Below are 15,225 nucleotides of genomic sequence, written 5' to 3'. Positions count from 1 at the left end.
TCCAAAACTGTGAAAGTTTTAGCAGGGAGGGAGGGGGAAGGAAGGGGGGAAAGGAAAGAAAGAAAAGAAACTCGTTTTCCTCCCCCTTGCGCCGGCGGCCAATCAGCGCCGGGCTCCGCACCTCCCTCACTTCTGACAACTATTTAGCAACGGAGCCCAGCTAAAGTTTCCAAAAAAGTTAGAATAACTTCCTCTCTCAAAGACCTCAATTTTGCACAACCCGTCCTTGAAATAAGAGACTTTCGAGAAACTTGGAAAACGTCGGGTCAGCAAAACTTCTGTTTTTCCAAAAGGATCTGTCTCAGGAATTTCAAACACATTGAGGCTTACACGCGCGCTCACACCGCGCACACGCACGCACACACACACGGAAGGAGGGAGAGGGGAAAGACAGAGAGAGAAAAGGAGGAGAGACGGAGAGACAGAGAGAAAGAGAGTGAGAGAGAGAAGTAGAGAGAGAGAGAGAGAGAGAGAGAGAGAGAGAGAGAGAGAGAAGCAAAGAGAAAGATATAGAGAAAGAAGGAGAAAGAAAAAGAGAGGGAGAGAAAGAGGGAGGGGGAAAGAGAGAGAGAGAGAGAGAGAGAGAGAGAGAGAGAGAGAGAGAGAGAGAGAGGGAGGCAGTGATTTTGCCTAAGTTTGTTCCTTCCTCCTTCCCCTTGGCTCCTTGCAGAAAGAATGGAGGAAGGTTCCAGCTCTCCGGTGTCTCCCGTGGACAGCTTAGGCACCAGCGAAGAGGAGCTCGAGAGGCAACCCAAGAGGTTTGGCAGGAAGAGGAGGTACAGCAAGAAATCCAGTGAAGATGGCAGCCCCACCCCGGGCAAGCGGGGGAAGAAGGGCAGCCCCAGCGCGCAGTCCTATGAGGAGCTGCAGAGCCAGCGGATCTTGGCCAACGTCCGGGAGAGGCAGAGGACGCAGTCCCTGAACGAAGCCTTCGCCGCCCTGCGCAAGATCATCCCCACGCTGCCCTCGGACAAACTCAGCAAAATCCAGACCCTGAAGCTGGCCGCTCGCTACATAGACTTCCTCTACCAGGTGCTGCAGAGCGACGAGATGGACAATAAGATGAGCAGCTGCAGCTACGTGGCCCACGAGAGGCTCAGTTACGCCTTCTCCGTGTGGAGGATGGAAGGCGCGTGGTCCATGTCGGCATCCCACTAGCTCGCCCCCGACACTCCCGAGAAGCCTGGCTGCTCAAGGGGTAGGTACCCGCTTTGCTTTCCTCTCATTCTGCCCCTCTCCTCCTTCTCACGATCCCAGGCCCGGGTAGTACCGGCCGCTTGGCCTGGCAAGAATGTCTGGGCATTGGGGAGGCCCATCAGGACTGGCTGGGCACTGGGGAGGCCTTCCAGAAGAGGCAAGGGCTGGCTGGGCACTGGGGAGGCCCACCATCCCACAGGAAAGGCTAGTCTCTGGACTGTTTTAAGCCAGCCTACTTGGAGGTCTCAGGCAGGGCCCTCTCCAGGGGGGCAGGCAAGGCTCAGGTGGCCTGGGTGACCGCAGAAAGCCTAACCTTAATACTGAGGATCCAGTCCCTGGCCATTGGCTGCTTAGCATCTTCTTGAGTCTGTCACATTCGGGGGAGCCTGGTTTTGCTCCCCACTCCAAGAAAAAAGAGATGAGGGAGAAACAGGGAATCAGAGCAGGGGCATCAAGCTGGCCCCAGACTCCCAGCTTTCCCTTCTGCCCCGGCATGGACATGCTGGCTGGGGTCTGGAGGAAGGAGGCGAATCCCATATGGAGGAAGGGGACAGAACTTCCCACAGAGTCAGAAGGCATTTCTTATACAAACAGGAGTGTTTTTCTTTGGGGAGGGGGGAGGAAGGTTGTGTATAAGAGGACACAACCAGCAGAGCCCAGTGACAGCAAAGATGGACAACAGCTGCTGTTTGGAGCACAACCTCCCAGGGCCCTGGAAGAGGCAGCTCCGATAAAGCTGTCTTAGAGGGATTTCCAGGATCCCGTGGGCCTCTCCTAGAGGGATGCACTTTACCAAACCAGCCCTGAGCTCACAATCAGTTCTGCCACAGGGCTTCATTAAAAAGAAATAGAAATTCTGTGTCTGTTTCCATGCTAAGGCTGGGTGTGGGGCTAGTTGGTTCTGCTGCTGCCCAGGCCCCCACCCACTTACAAACACAGATAATTTCAGCCTCGGTCATGTTCAAAAGGAGTCAGCCTCCCAGCCTCCCAGCCTCTCTTCAGCCTCAGGCCCATGTCGGGGAAGGGCTCGGAACAGGCTGCTCCAGTTGCCCTTCCTGATTCCTTGCCAGTGTGTCCCACTTCTGCCCTTCCCTCTCGGCTGTCCTTAGTTTAGTTAGAACTCAATGCCTTCTTCTATTTTCAGCCATTAATAGGAAGCATTTGTTGGGATTAAGGAATAGACTGTGACATATTTAGGAACATACATATCCATATACCTCCTACACGTATACGTACACGTATATACATGTGTGTGATTATGAATATATTTTATATATACATGTGTGCATGCATGTGTGCAAAACTGGGGTCAATCCGTAGTCTATGTATGGTAAACACACACACAGAGATAGGTCACATTGATGAGTACATATGTGTACTGCTCTAAACAGGGACTACTTTGTAGCTTGACTTCCCTTCTGGAACTCCCTGGTCTGTTTTGTTTCTTCCTCGAGCTAATACCACTCAAAGAAGACTCCAAATCATGATTATTTCTCAGGATTGTAATGTTCCCATAGTCTTATATTTGATAAAGAAGAGGGCCAGATCATAAAGTTCTTGGTTTAGAATCAGGTAAAGGAGAGGAAGGAGAGCAATAGAGGGGCTGACAGAATAGAGAGAACAAAACAAGAAGTAAGCAGACTCTGGATGTATGGGGGACGTTCACCCTCTCTACAGAGAGGATGCAGGCTGGTCAGTGCCTTTTTCTGTTGACAAGGACACCTCCGAGATTCTTCCTGAGAATGTCTGCCAGTGAAGGCCTAGATACCTCATTGTCCCCTCCAAATGGGTACGTGGAGAGAAGTAGGGACCGACATCAGAAACAATAGAACCACAACAAAATAGTAGCGTTTGGGATGTTGTAAATGAAGGAAAGTTTCAAATCTTCCCACCTGTGGCTCCCAAAAGTCTCAGAGTTGCCTAATGCCCTTGTGCGTCTCACGGCCTCTCAGAAGACAGAGGCCGCTAAGTTTCAGTGGAGATGAAAATCCTGTCGCTCCCTCTCCTATCTCCCTGTGCAGTGGGACCTCCTCCTCTGCTCCCGAGAGTCACTGTCTTGCTAGCGTTCAGCTTTGTCCAGAAGTTCCATTTTTGCCAGGACTGAGAGAAGCCGCTTTCATAAAGGGCCGGATCACAAAATTCTCAGTTTAGAAGCAGGTAGAGTTGTTATGATCCGAAGATCATAAAGGCTTTTTTGTGAGCTGTGTTTTCGAGGAAGCAGAACCAAATAGTTGAACAAAGAACAATCAACTTATGGGAATCTTCTGCTTTTGTCCAAAACAGATGTAAAGTGTTCCCCACACATGATTTCTCAAGGAAAGCAAGTTTAGATTGGCTGAGGACAGAAACACAACAATGGTGGAATATACTAACTCTGGCCTTTTGTTGTTGCCAAAATTATATATGAGCTGCCATCCCTTAATTTCCTTTATCTGTTTTCCTCTGACTGGCCCTCCTTGTACAGTGTGTGGTATGGTACATCAGAAGCAAGACGGCCGGATGAAAGGTCTCATTGTTGGGGGTTTTTAAACACACATGCGCCCCTTCCCCGCTGTTTAAGTATAATGTCAACAGAATTATAATTATGATTGTCCCAGTAAGAAAACGATGGAAAGTAAATACTAGGAGCCCGTTCGCCTAATGAAGGAACTTAGCCGGGAAGTTTAGAATTTCATTGAAAAACAATGCCATTTCAGATCTCCAGGGAGTCGAGTATAGAACAGAAATGAAGATATATTTAAGGGAAAATCTACTTGTTTAGCTTCATTTCCAACAATCGCCTCTCCCTTCTCTCTTCCAACCCCTCACCCCCTGCTGAATATATCAGTAAGAGGATCTTTCGCATGAGTCATCTTTGGGACAAATTTAGAATATTGCTTTTCCTTTACTTACTATCTTTGCCTTTTCCTTAATTCAGAGCAGATAGGAAGTTCTGAAAAAAAAAAAAAAAACATTTACACACACACATACACACACACACACACACACACACACACACACACACACACATAAAACGTGTGTTAGTAGAAATAAATGGAACAATCAGTTGGGATGTCCCCTAGTGAGACGGGACCAATTTGCATCGTATTTCAGGCCAGAGTGGTTTGGTTTGCTTGGTATAAATTATCTAATCATAGCCCAATGTAGACCTCGGAGGCCAGGGGATGGGCCGGCCCTTTAAAATCTCCTTCCTCTTGTAGCTGAGCATCTACTGCTCATAATTACAAGAAACAAGATTTCGTTATTCTCACCAAAGATTTGCCAAGACCAGGAGTCTGGCTCCTAATTTCGATGAAGGATTTTGTGTGTTTCCATCCATCTGAAAGCTCTTGGTGAATTGATAGTTTGGAAAACCAAACTTCAGTTTCTAGATGAAAAAAAAAAAAAATGCAGGAAATAGCCAAAGCTTTATGCTGATGTTTCTTCTCTTGCCAGATTTCCAAAGTGTAAGGGGACCCGGATTAATGGGTCTGTTTGAACCATCAGCTAAATCTTTCCCAACAGGAAAATTCCAAAGGTTTGGGTGTGTGTGTGTGTGTGTGTGTGTGTGTGTGTGTGTGTGTGTACACGCACACATACACACACACGTCTGTTAAATTGTTCTCAGAAAATCCAAATTAAGAGCACAGATACTCATGTCACCTGGTCTTGCAGAGTTGTAGGTGATTTGTACGTGTTGACAGGGTCTCCGGGTATGCTCCATGTCATTTAGGAAAAACCTCCTGCTGGAATTGTAGTCAAACGGGCCCAATATGGGCACGCTGAATGGATGGCACTTCTCCATCAGGCACTTCTCCCCTCTCCCCAAATTGCACCTGCAGAATTTTCTACCAGGGCCAGCTTCAGTGGGGAGGGTGTCTGTCCCACCATGTCCCCCAAACCAAGGCACTGCCAGGGGGTGGCTTTCAGTTATTTCTTTGGAGAACAAATGTGAAAACATAATAGCTGAGTGGAATCTACACTTGGGCAGGAATAAGACACATAATGAAAGGAGCAAGTCCAAGAAGCAGAGTCAGAATGTCAATGCTGTGCTTGTAAGAGATGAACATAGGCTGAGCTGGTTTGGGGAGGGACTTTTCTCCCTTCTGGAACTCTTGTCATCAAGAATAAGAGACCCAGGTGGCCGTATGCAGGCCAAAATCTGTCTACTAGCATTCTTGGGCCTTGCTCAAAATGTTCTTATCAAGGGTAGGGAGGAACAATTTCTTGAGGGTATCTGTTCTCTCTTGTTGCGTAATATATATATATAATCCATTCTTTCTTAGGAAAAGACCCTCACTGGAAAGATCTTGCAGGTGAACAAAAAAGTGAGGTCTCTTGTGCTTTTTATTCCGGAGAGGATTAAGGGAAATCACTTTCACTTAGGGATAGGGCAGGGGAGGAGGCTGGGATTTAAGGCATCATTTCAAATAGTCTTTTCTCAACAGAAGGGTCCAACTGAGAATTTCAGTTAATTTCAGTTAAAATGGAAATGAAATATAAATTGAAAAGCACACATTTCAATAAACTGATCTTAAAGACTAGTGGTTTCCTTTTCCCTTTCCCTGCTCTCTGGGCTCCATATTTATAAAAATCTTTTCTCACTGGGAGATTGAAAACAAAACAAACAACAGCATCAAGGCTGTGGGTGCATTCTGGAATGTCTCTTCATGTGTGTGACTTGACCTGGGAATGGCTCCACGGCTACAAAATCAAAATTGTCAGCTTTCTCCCAGGGAGAAAGTTACTAAGAAAGAGGCAGATTGCAGCTCTGAACTGCCCGGGCCTAGACTCGAGCTGGGCAATGGGGCAGACAGGAGAAATACAGCCATTTACTTTGGCCCTGATGAACTAGAACTTAGGACACAGGGAGAGAGGGACAAGTGGGGGAATGGAGCTCAGTCCAAAAGCATCGAACCATTTTGTTGTAAACATCTTGACCTGCTGAACAATTACAGGTCAACTGATGCTTTAACCTGATATAGAAACTATGAAGCAAACTTGCACCTCAAAAAGATGCTTTGGATCTGAGTCCTTTGCCAGGCTTCCTTTTATTAAGAATCTGGGGTGAAGGTGGGTATTTAAAAATGAGGTTTGCTACGAAAGTTCATAGACAGGATAAGCTCCCAGAAATCTTGAGCATGGAAATACCCCCAGCAGAACCACGAGCCTGTTCCTATATTCCTAAAGAAAGCATTTACCAGATTTGGAAAATGTTTGTTCCCCAGAAAATTCAATGATTGGTAGCTCTCACCATGTTCTGGGCATATGTTACCTTGGAGGGTCTACACAGGAGGACGAGTACAGAAATCCTCCGGCCGAATATGTAAAGGAATAACACGAGTGAGTCAGTTGCGCGTCAGATACTGAGGGTTTGCTATTTGGAGAAGCATGAAAAAGTTTATCGATGACAGGCTGACATGGATATTTTCTTTCTCGTGTTGATGTGAAGTTAGAACTGGGTCCAGTGGGGATCTCACCAGTTTGCTACAAACAGTAATTACATCAAAAATAAAAAAGCAGAGGCTCGAGAAGCCAGTTCTTTAGATAACTAACAGATTTGGGATGGGCCAGAGAAAGGCAGAAAGATTTGATCTACATCCCAAAGTCAATCTTGGAATAGGAAAGGAGCGCTTTGGGGGAAGGAGCATTATATCTTCATGCTCCTGTATCTGTTGGCATGTGCACATGTCATGTACAGGTATATGGGAAGAAAGGCACTTTCCCCACTGATTTCCTTTCCCCTTCTCCTAGGGCTCTGCTTGGAATTGTAGATGACCTCTTCACTTAGTTCCTTTGTAGAACTGTAATTTTCAGAAAGAAGTCATCAGAAAAAGAATCCATTGGAAAAAGGGGCTTTTTCCCTCCCACCCCCATTCTTCCTAAACTAAATCCAATAGAAAGTGTGCATCATCTTTCAGTTCCAGGGATGCTTTTGGTGATGGCCTCTGGAGCAGAAATCTGTGCTGACCTTAGTTGAGTTTTAAGCTGAAGTTGGACCTGCTGTCCTTTCAAAAGACAGGTGGCAGACGGTTCAAAGAGCTTGATTGAGATGAATGTGTACAGAAGCGCCGCATTACCACTGTCAATGGCTGCTTGCTCAGACACTTCAGGACAAGCATCTGAAGGTCATTTACTGAAGTCTGACTCTCACCTTAGAAAGTGGCTTCTGGCTCACTGTGAGTGATACAGTGTGATCACCTTCTGTGCTGTCTGTGGCATCTGTCTGGTGCACATATTCTGTTTTTATTAATTATAAGGTGATGGGGCTCTCCGAGAAAATGATCATGTTGGATCTTTTGTTCTACTCTGATCTATGGATGGAGATCTGTCTCACTAATTCTACAGAGAGTTGAGTCTCCTCTAAGGAAAGGGGGACGTCTTGTACAATAAACAAACTCCCTAAAAGAAAACATGGGGCGGCTGTTTATGGTCTATGATGCATGCTGCTTCCACAGTGGGCTTTTTGTGCACTCAGCTGTGATTGAGCATTCTCGGAGACCGAAGGAAAGCTGTTCGGCAGCCGGTTCTCCCCTTTCCGCAGGGAGATCGATGACTGGGGGCTTGACAAGCGGTCTCCAGACATTTGCTAAAGGTCATTGGGCTGGGAGGGTTGCAGAAGTGATCAGATATCAGCAGCCAGGTGCCTCCTGCTCTCTGTTAGGGAAGTTGGGATGTGAAGGAGCCTGTCTCTGAGCTTGCCTACTCTCCCCACATTTGAAACCTCAGCTCAGGAAGAGGAAGGGAAGATGGTCATGAGCTCAGCTGGATTGGTGTTTATTGGGTCTCTTCCAGGAAACCTGTGTGAGTTGTGATGGAATTCCTGATAGGAAAGTTGGTCCTATTGAGTGCCTCCAGAGAAAAAACACTTGGATTAAAAAAAATAAGAAATATAAGAAATACCAAATGTGGGGGAGGGGAAAGGGAAGGAAGGAAGGAATAAATGAACGAAGGAAGGAATGAAGAAAGATTTTCTTTTAAGTTGGGCATTTAGCTGTCTGTATTGGCATAGTTGTATTTTAGCTGAATAAAATTCTTCAGAGACAAGATGAACGGTTATAAAATTGAGGATTCATTTTTAAAAGATATAACTAAGCTCTTGGCAATTTGCATTATATATTGCAAAGATGTTTTTCCTACTTTTCTACTTTTTCTGACTTGTAATATCAGTGATAGCTATGTACTGAAGCAGACCCAGAATTGAAATATCTATCTATCCATCTTCTTGTCCCAGTAGCCTTCCCACTCCCACCAGTATCGATGATAATAAGAGTACATGCTTAGATGGACTGACCATGGTCCTTCTTTCTCAAAGATTCTTCAGCTCCCGCTCTTAGTCCCCCCCCCAATCACCCTTTCCTATTTCTGACATCATTCACTCCAGTCATCTCCTGAATTCTATGGATCCAGATTAGAATAAATCACACAAGAAGAAGATTCTATGTTCATATCATTGTAACATCATAAAGATAATAAAAGAAAACACGGACGTATAATCTGGCAGGTCTTGTTTTAACTAAATGTTTAAACTTGTAGTTGTTATTTAAAATATTTCTCAAAATACCTTTCCATGTGACAAAACAAAAACCACAATATTTGTCCCTCCAAAGCCTCAAGTGTATTAACTATAAGATGGAGATAATAGGCACTTTGGGCAGGGAAATAGAACAATGAACTCCAGGCCTGAAGTCAGGAAGACCTGAGTTCAAATGTGACCTAAGTCACTTACTAGCACAGATCCCTTAACCACATTTGTCTTAATTTCCTCATCTCTAAAATGAGGTCAGGAAGGCAAAGGTAAACCACTCCAGTCTTCCATGCTCTATCCACTGTCCCAACTAGCTGCAAGTATCTTTGTCAAGAAAATCTCAAATAGGGTCATAAAGAGTTGGACACAACTGGAATGACTGAACAACAACAACATCCTTAGTTTCAATATGGATCAAATGAGATAATATGAAGTATTTTTCAAATTATAAAGCACTTTTAAATATCAGATCTTATTCATTCTTTAATTCCCTGGAGAGCTGTGTAGTAACTCGTCTAAACAGTGGTATATAGCTGTCAAGGACGGGAGGATTATTTGATGAGATCGTAGAATGTGAGCTCGGAGAGAGATTTTAGAGATCAGACAGTCCGCATCTTTATTTTTACAGATGGGGAAACTGAGGTCCAGAGAGGGCTCATTGACATTGACCTGAAAGAGACTCTAATCTAGGGCAATCTTTTCATTTTACAAGTGAAGCAACTGAGACACACTAAAATTAAATGACTTACCTAGGAAAAGAGTTACTAAGTTTTGGGAGCAGAATTCCCACTCAAGTTCCCAGGCTTCAAATGCTACTCCCTTTCTCTCTATTTAATAAGGCAACAATATAGTCTGCTGAGAGTCCATGGCTTTGTGCTGTTATCTTGTGTTTCTTGACCAGTTATAATTTTAATGCTATTCTATTCAGGCTAAAAAGAAGGACTTAGGTTAGCAGAATCTCGAATATTTGCAAGGAATTCCAAATTGTTTTTCCAACTGGTTCTTAGCCGGTCTTCCAAGATATTGATGGATGAGACAATGAAGAATTTGCTCATTATCGTTTAATTAATCAAACTTGTTGCCAAGAAAAACCTCCACAACCGTAAAATGATTTAGACCTTTTGATTCCTGAGGTCCCCATGCAAGTATTTCTTTCCAGCGCACTGGATGGCCCATGGGCAGCCCTGGAGATCTGTGGTGGTTTGCGCTAGGACTTACAAATATGAAGCGGTTTGTTCACAGTATTCCTCCATATGTCCTTTAACTTCATTGAACAGTTTGGAGAAACTGTGACTTCCCAAGATAACTTTGTTAAAGGAGGAGGAAGGGAGGAAAAGAGTGAGAAATAAAAGGAGAAAGGAAAGAAGGAAGGGGGTTAAGAAAAATAGGAAGAGACTGAGGGAGAAAAGGAGGGAAACGGGGGTGGAGGGGAGAAGCACCTCTTACTGTCAGGCAGAAAGACCAAAATGAAAAAAAATTTTTCAAGGAATTTAGGTTCTCTCAAGAGAGACAGTGATATGCATATAAATATAAATGAAACACATACATGATCAGAAGGGCACAGATTTAGAGCTAAAAGGACTTTGGGGGTCATCAAGTCCTCACTGTACAGATCCACTCCAATTGCAGTTGGGCAAAGTTGTTCACCCAGAGCATTTACCTAGGAAACACCAGTGCTGGTTTGTTGGGGAGAGGGGGAGGGCAGAGAATCAGGAGAATGGGGAGTCACCAGTACCTAGCTGAGGAGAGGAAAAGCTTCACATAATGGATAGCAAGTGAACCGAGGCTCTACGAAAAGTGGAGGAGAGGAAAAGAGAGAACAAGAAAAGACAGAGAAGGAGGAGTGGCCATTTTCTCTCTAGAGGGGTAGTCTAATCATCACTATGAGCATTATTAGAACTATATCCTTGGTAATTGATCTTAAGGTTTTTAAAATTGTCGTAAACACCAAACAGCTGCACAATGAGACTTCCACTTCTTCTGACTTGATTTTTAATTGAATTTTATTTTTAATAGATTATTGTAAGTCTATTTTGCTTTTGTTCCAGCCTAACCTCATCATTGAGAGAGAGAGAAACAGAGAGATATAGAGATGTTACACATCTCTTCAAATGTTTCTTCAAAGCTAGAGGATTTTGGCAGAAGGTCACTTGGATGGTAATGAGACCACTTACTAGGTGCCTACTGCATTCTAAGAAGTCTGTTTGAATTGGGGTCTTTTTCCTCTCCTTCTAAGAATGTGCCAAACCTATAGTGGAGCAAAGGGAGATCTCCCAAAATGTAAACTCCATCCACTAATATAGGTTAGAAATTTATCATCACCCATGGAAAATTCTATGAGGATACTAAGAGGTTAAGTGACATGACCTTGGTCAAAGTGAGGAGCATGTAATTAGGAAATGATGTGTTAGAGATTGAGTTCTGTAGGGTTTTGGAGAAGGGACAGAGCCCTGGGGTCTAGGAGATACAGATGGCATTTGGCATTCATCATCATAGGCAGATAATATGAAAGGCAGGAGTGGTGGACATAACTCAGTGGATGTCAGAGAAAGACTCCAAAAGCATTTTGATAGTCTATTAAAGGGCTAAATTAACAAGATTATTTTTTAGTAAGAGTGAATGCAAAGCTCCCCAAAAAAACAACTTCGAGAGGACATGATGAAGAAATGGTGGCAAGATAGCAATTTGTGAGGGAAAGACCTGGGGGGTTGATGGCCCACAAGCTCAAGGTTAGTCACCAGCATGGAATGACAGCTCCCAAACCTTCCTATGTTGAGCTAAGGGAGGTATGTATAACACCAGCTCTAAGGAGCTGGATCCAAATCTTCCTGCTATATTGCATCCTGATCAGATGGCTGTCAGCAAAAGGTATCTCTGGGAGATGGTTGTCAGCAAAGGGCACCAGATTTTATGGAGGATGTTGGCAAGCCATCACATGTCTAGAAAAAAGAATAGGGAAAGAAAAGAAAACCAAGACCCCTAATGGAAGAAACTGGGAGTAATTCATCTGAGGCAGAGAACTCTTTCTTCTTGGGCTCCTTCAAGTGCTGAAGGGAGTTTCATGGGAAAAGAGGGAATGAACATCTTTAGCTTGACTCCAACAGGCAGAACTTGCATACCAATAAATAGAAGCTAGAGAAAGAGAGACTTCCTGTGGCCACAGGGATAAACTTTCTACCAAAGAGAACTTTGCAGAAATGGCTTGGGCAGCCTCAGAATGTATTGGTTTTCCCTTGTTGGAGGTTGTCAATCAAAGGCTGATTGACCATTATCAGCCATGTGGAGGGAGGGATTCTTGGTCAGCTACAGGTTTGAATACCTTCCGTGACAACTGTATGGAGAGTGCAGTCTTGAATTGCACTTCAAATAAACCTAGGGGACAGAGGAACAGAGAGAAAAAAGAAAGGATTCCGTGTAAGGAAAACAAAATACCTATGGGAAGAAATGCAGAGATGAGCACAAGAGAATAACTGTCTCATCTAGAACAGAGGAACCTTGGGGCAGACTCACACACATGACCATCTATCTGAGGACAGGGCAGGACTCCTTTGAAATTGGGCCAGACAACTTCCACTTCACATACCCTAAACATGAGCCCAGGAGTCTCTGGGTCAAGGGAAAGGAGAGGAAGCAACAACTCAACATTCGTTTCCTACAACCCCACAATTATACCTCCCTCAGAGTCTGTGCTCTGGTTGCTGATTCCCATCTCTGTCCCCTAACCTGCCTCCAGGAAACATCACTGGTTCTTTTTGATGTGAAGTGAGCCAAATGACCTTGTCCTTTTCCATCTGTTGACCTTTCTTCCAATTATAAGAAGACTTCCTTAAACAGTGAGACAAAGTCCATATTTCTACAGGCAACAGGCTTCATCTTCCAATAGGTCTGGACCACTGTATATAATAGCCACTTGGCAACTCCTGTCTCCGGACTCATTTGGGGAAAAGCCAACCTCTGGGTTGTGCACAGGAGCAATAGCAGCAATGATGGCATCCTCTGTCTCTTGGTGAGCCTGATAAAAGCAAGTGGCTTCCTAAAAAAGTCTCTACTTACAGCATAGTTGCTCTCTTGTGAAATAGATAATGGCCAGAAAAGGAAGACAGGGCAACGAGAGAGGAGATGGCTCACATATAGACAAACTTCTGTTTGCTTTCTGTTGTCATCCTTTGCAGAAGCTACACAGTCGAATTCATCTCGTGATTTAGATTTACTTAACTTTTGTTATTTTGATTACATTTCCTCTCTGAAAAGTGAAAAGGTTCAGAATCAGGTAGCATAATGAATATACTTTTGTTTTGGGAGTCAAATCACAGCTTGGCACTTAGTAGCTGGATAATTTAGGATGAATCCCCTTAATGCATTAATTATTAATGTAATGATTAATTATTAGTCCTGTAATTAATACATAATTACAGGAGTACCTGCTGAGTTATCCAGGGATGTGATTAGCAATCTAGGATCTGTATTGATGGAGAGAGATGGCCAGATGGAGGGTCTTTCCGCATATGAAATCACAAAGCCTTAAGTATGCAAAGTGGGGGCAAGGGCAAAAAGCTATGTTTCTGAGGGTCTCCGCTGTCCTTGGCATGTGTCCAGGTGTCTGGTTTTCTTTCTTCATGATCTTTCCAGAAAGAAGGTATTTCTCATTTCTATATGGGCCCCCTCATATAGGGGGGCCTTTGTGGATATGTTACTCATCTGCCACTGATCTGGTAATAGCTTTTTATTGTAACAGAGCCAGGGTACCCAGGACAATTAATTTCCTTAAACACACACACACACACACACACACACACACACACACACACACACACACCTCTTTGACCAGAGATTTCTAATGTGTCCAGTTTTGAGTAAACTAGAATCAAATGGTATTTTCTTTTACTCAAGGTAAATTGGAGCTTGAGATTAAAACATTTTACAACTAACTTTAATAGTTCCTAGAAATGATGTAGGGACTGATTATAGCTAAACATGAGAGAAAATCATAGAGCAACCAAGATTAGAATGGACCCTGAGTCTGTGCCATATGAGAATTGACTGAAGGAAGTGGGCATGGATGGGTTGGGGAAGAAAAGGTTCAGGGCCATCTTTAACTAATTGAAGAACTCTCTTGTGGAAGAAAGATAACCCAGATTAAAATGTCTGGGAAGTTATCTGAAAAGTAGTGGGCCATAATGGTTAGATGAGCTGACCTTTGAATGAAGAAGGTCTGGGTTTGAGTCAAATTAAAATGGCAAAATACATTAAGAAGAGACTTGCAGATGTCAGAGTTCTACGTTATTCTTAACCTATTCTGAGACTCAGTTTCCTCATCTATAAAATGGAGTAATAATAGTCATCTCTTATTTAACTGTGAGGTTCAAATGAAATAACATAAATTTATCATATAATCCTTCAAGCACTCAATAGAAATGAGAAATTATTATTATTATATTCTTCAGACTCATATCCTGCTAAGAATAGCCTCAAGCTCAAAACATGTGCTTATAATCTCCTGCTTCCAAAATGAACTTTAAAAAAAATTGCATCATGTTGAGAAATATGTCCTAAAAAGCCCTGAACTTTATTTGTTTTTACTATTTCAGTTTATTTTTTGTGCCCAGAGGTGTTTAGTCCAGATGCTCCACCTGATTGTGGGATCTGATATGGGATAACCAACCATATGGATGTAGGAGACATGACAATGAATCAGGAGCCATGGCTCAGAATCTTGGCCCTGATGCCTCCTAGTCAAAGCTACTCTGAGCTTGTCACTGCTTCTCTGTGTCTCAGTTTTCTCCTCCAAAAAAATCAGAGCTAGTGAGACTTTCACTCCCTCTTGCAGAGTTGTCATACATTGAGAAGGCACTTTGTAAACCTTCAAGAGCTTTGTCAGTTTGAGACAATTATTCTTATTCTAAATATTTCACCAACCCATAGAAGCACCATGGGAGAGCAGGTAGAGTACTGGATGTAGTCAGGAAGCTTGAGTTCAAAACCTTCCCCTTAAAGACTTGCCAACTGTGAAAGCATACGTCAGTGATCCCCAGACCATGTCCTTGTTACATCTTTTTCTTCAACATTTGCTATTAAATGTACACTTTTACAATCATTTTTTCATCTTTCATTGTCTTCAAACGATTATGAAGTTACTACAAATTAATTTTAAAAGGGAAGGGATAGAATTTACTACTGTAATGCTCCTTTGGTATGAGGAAAGAGGTATTCTCTATGCTAAATATCATGTAAATTTTAAAAAATTATTTTGCTAGTATTTATTATCTTTTCTTCCCACTGTCTGCAATTAAACATTTTTTTAAAGTAAAAAAACAAAAAACAAAACAAACAAACAAACAAACAAAAAAAACCTGTCATGACCAATTTGCAGAATTCAGCAAAACATAGAGGCACATTGGGTGGGTCCAAAATGGTGGTCTCATTCAGTATTTTAAGTCCTTCTCTCTGACAAGATTCAAGGGGAGATGGGGTCCATCTTCAGTCTTTTGATGTTGCAGCTTATTATTTCACTGATCAGAGCC

At 43.3% G+C, this 15,225-nt stretch overlaps 1 protein-coding gene across 1 annotated transcript in view; it reads left to right on the top strand.

Annotated features, from left to right (window-relative positions):
- The first annotated feature begins 592 nt into the window (after positions 1 to 592).
- The window catches only part of TWIST2 (twist family bHLH transcription factor 2), a 67,994-nt gene continuing 53,361 nt past the window's right edge, over positions 593 to 15,225 (top strand). Inside the window, exon 1 of the mRNA XM_051998664.1 lies at positions 593 to 1,198. Coding sequence (XP_051854624.1) covers positions 676 to 1,158 — 483 coding nt within the window. The 5' untranslated portion in view covers positions 593 to 675 and the 3' untranslated portion in view covers positions 1,159 to 1,198. The remainder of the gene's footprint in view (positions 1,199 to 15,225) is intronic.

Source organism: Antechinus flavipes, chromosome 4 (genome assembly GCF_016432865.1).
Source record: "Antechinus flavipes isolate AdamAnt ecotype Samford, QLD, Australia chromosome 4, AdamAnt_v2, whole genome shotgun sequence".
In the NCBI taxonomy this organism is placed as follows: domain Eukaryota; kingdom Metazoa; phylum Chordata; class Mammalia; order Dasyuromorphia; family Dasyuridae; genus Antechinus; species Antechinus flavipes.
The sequence above is the reverse complement of the archived record's forward strand: the minus strand, read 5'-3'. Positions and strand labels throughout refer to the sequence as shown.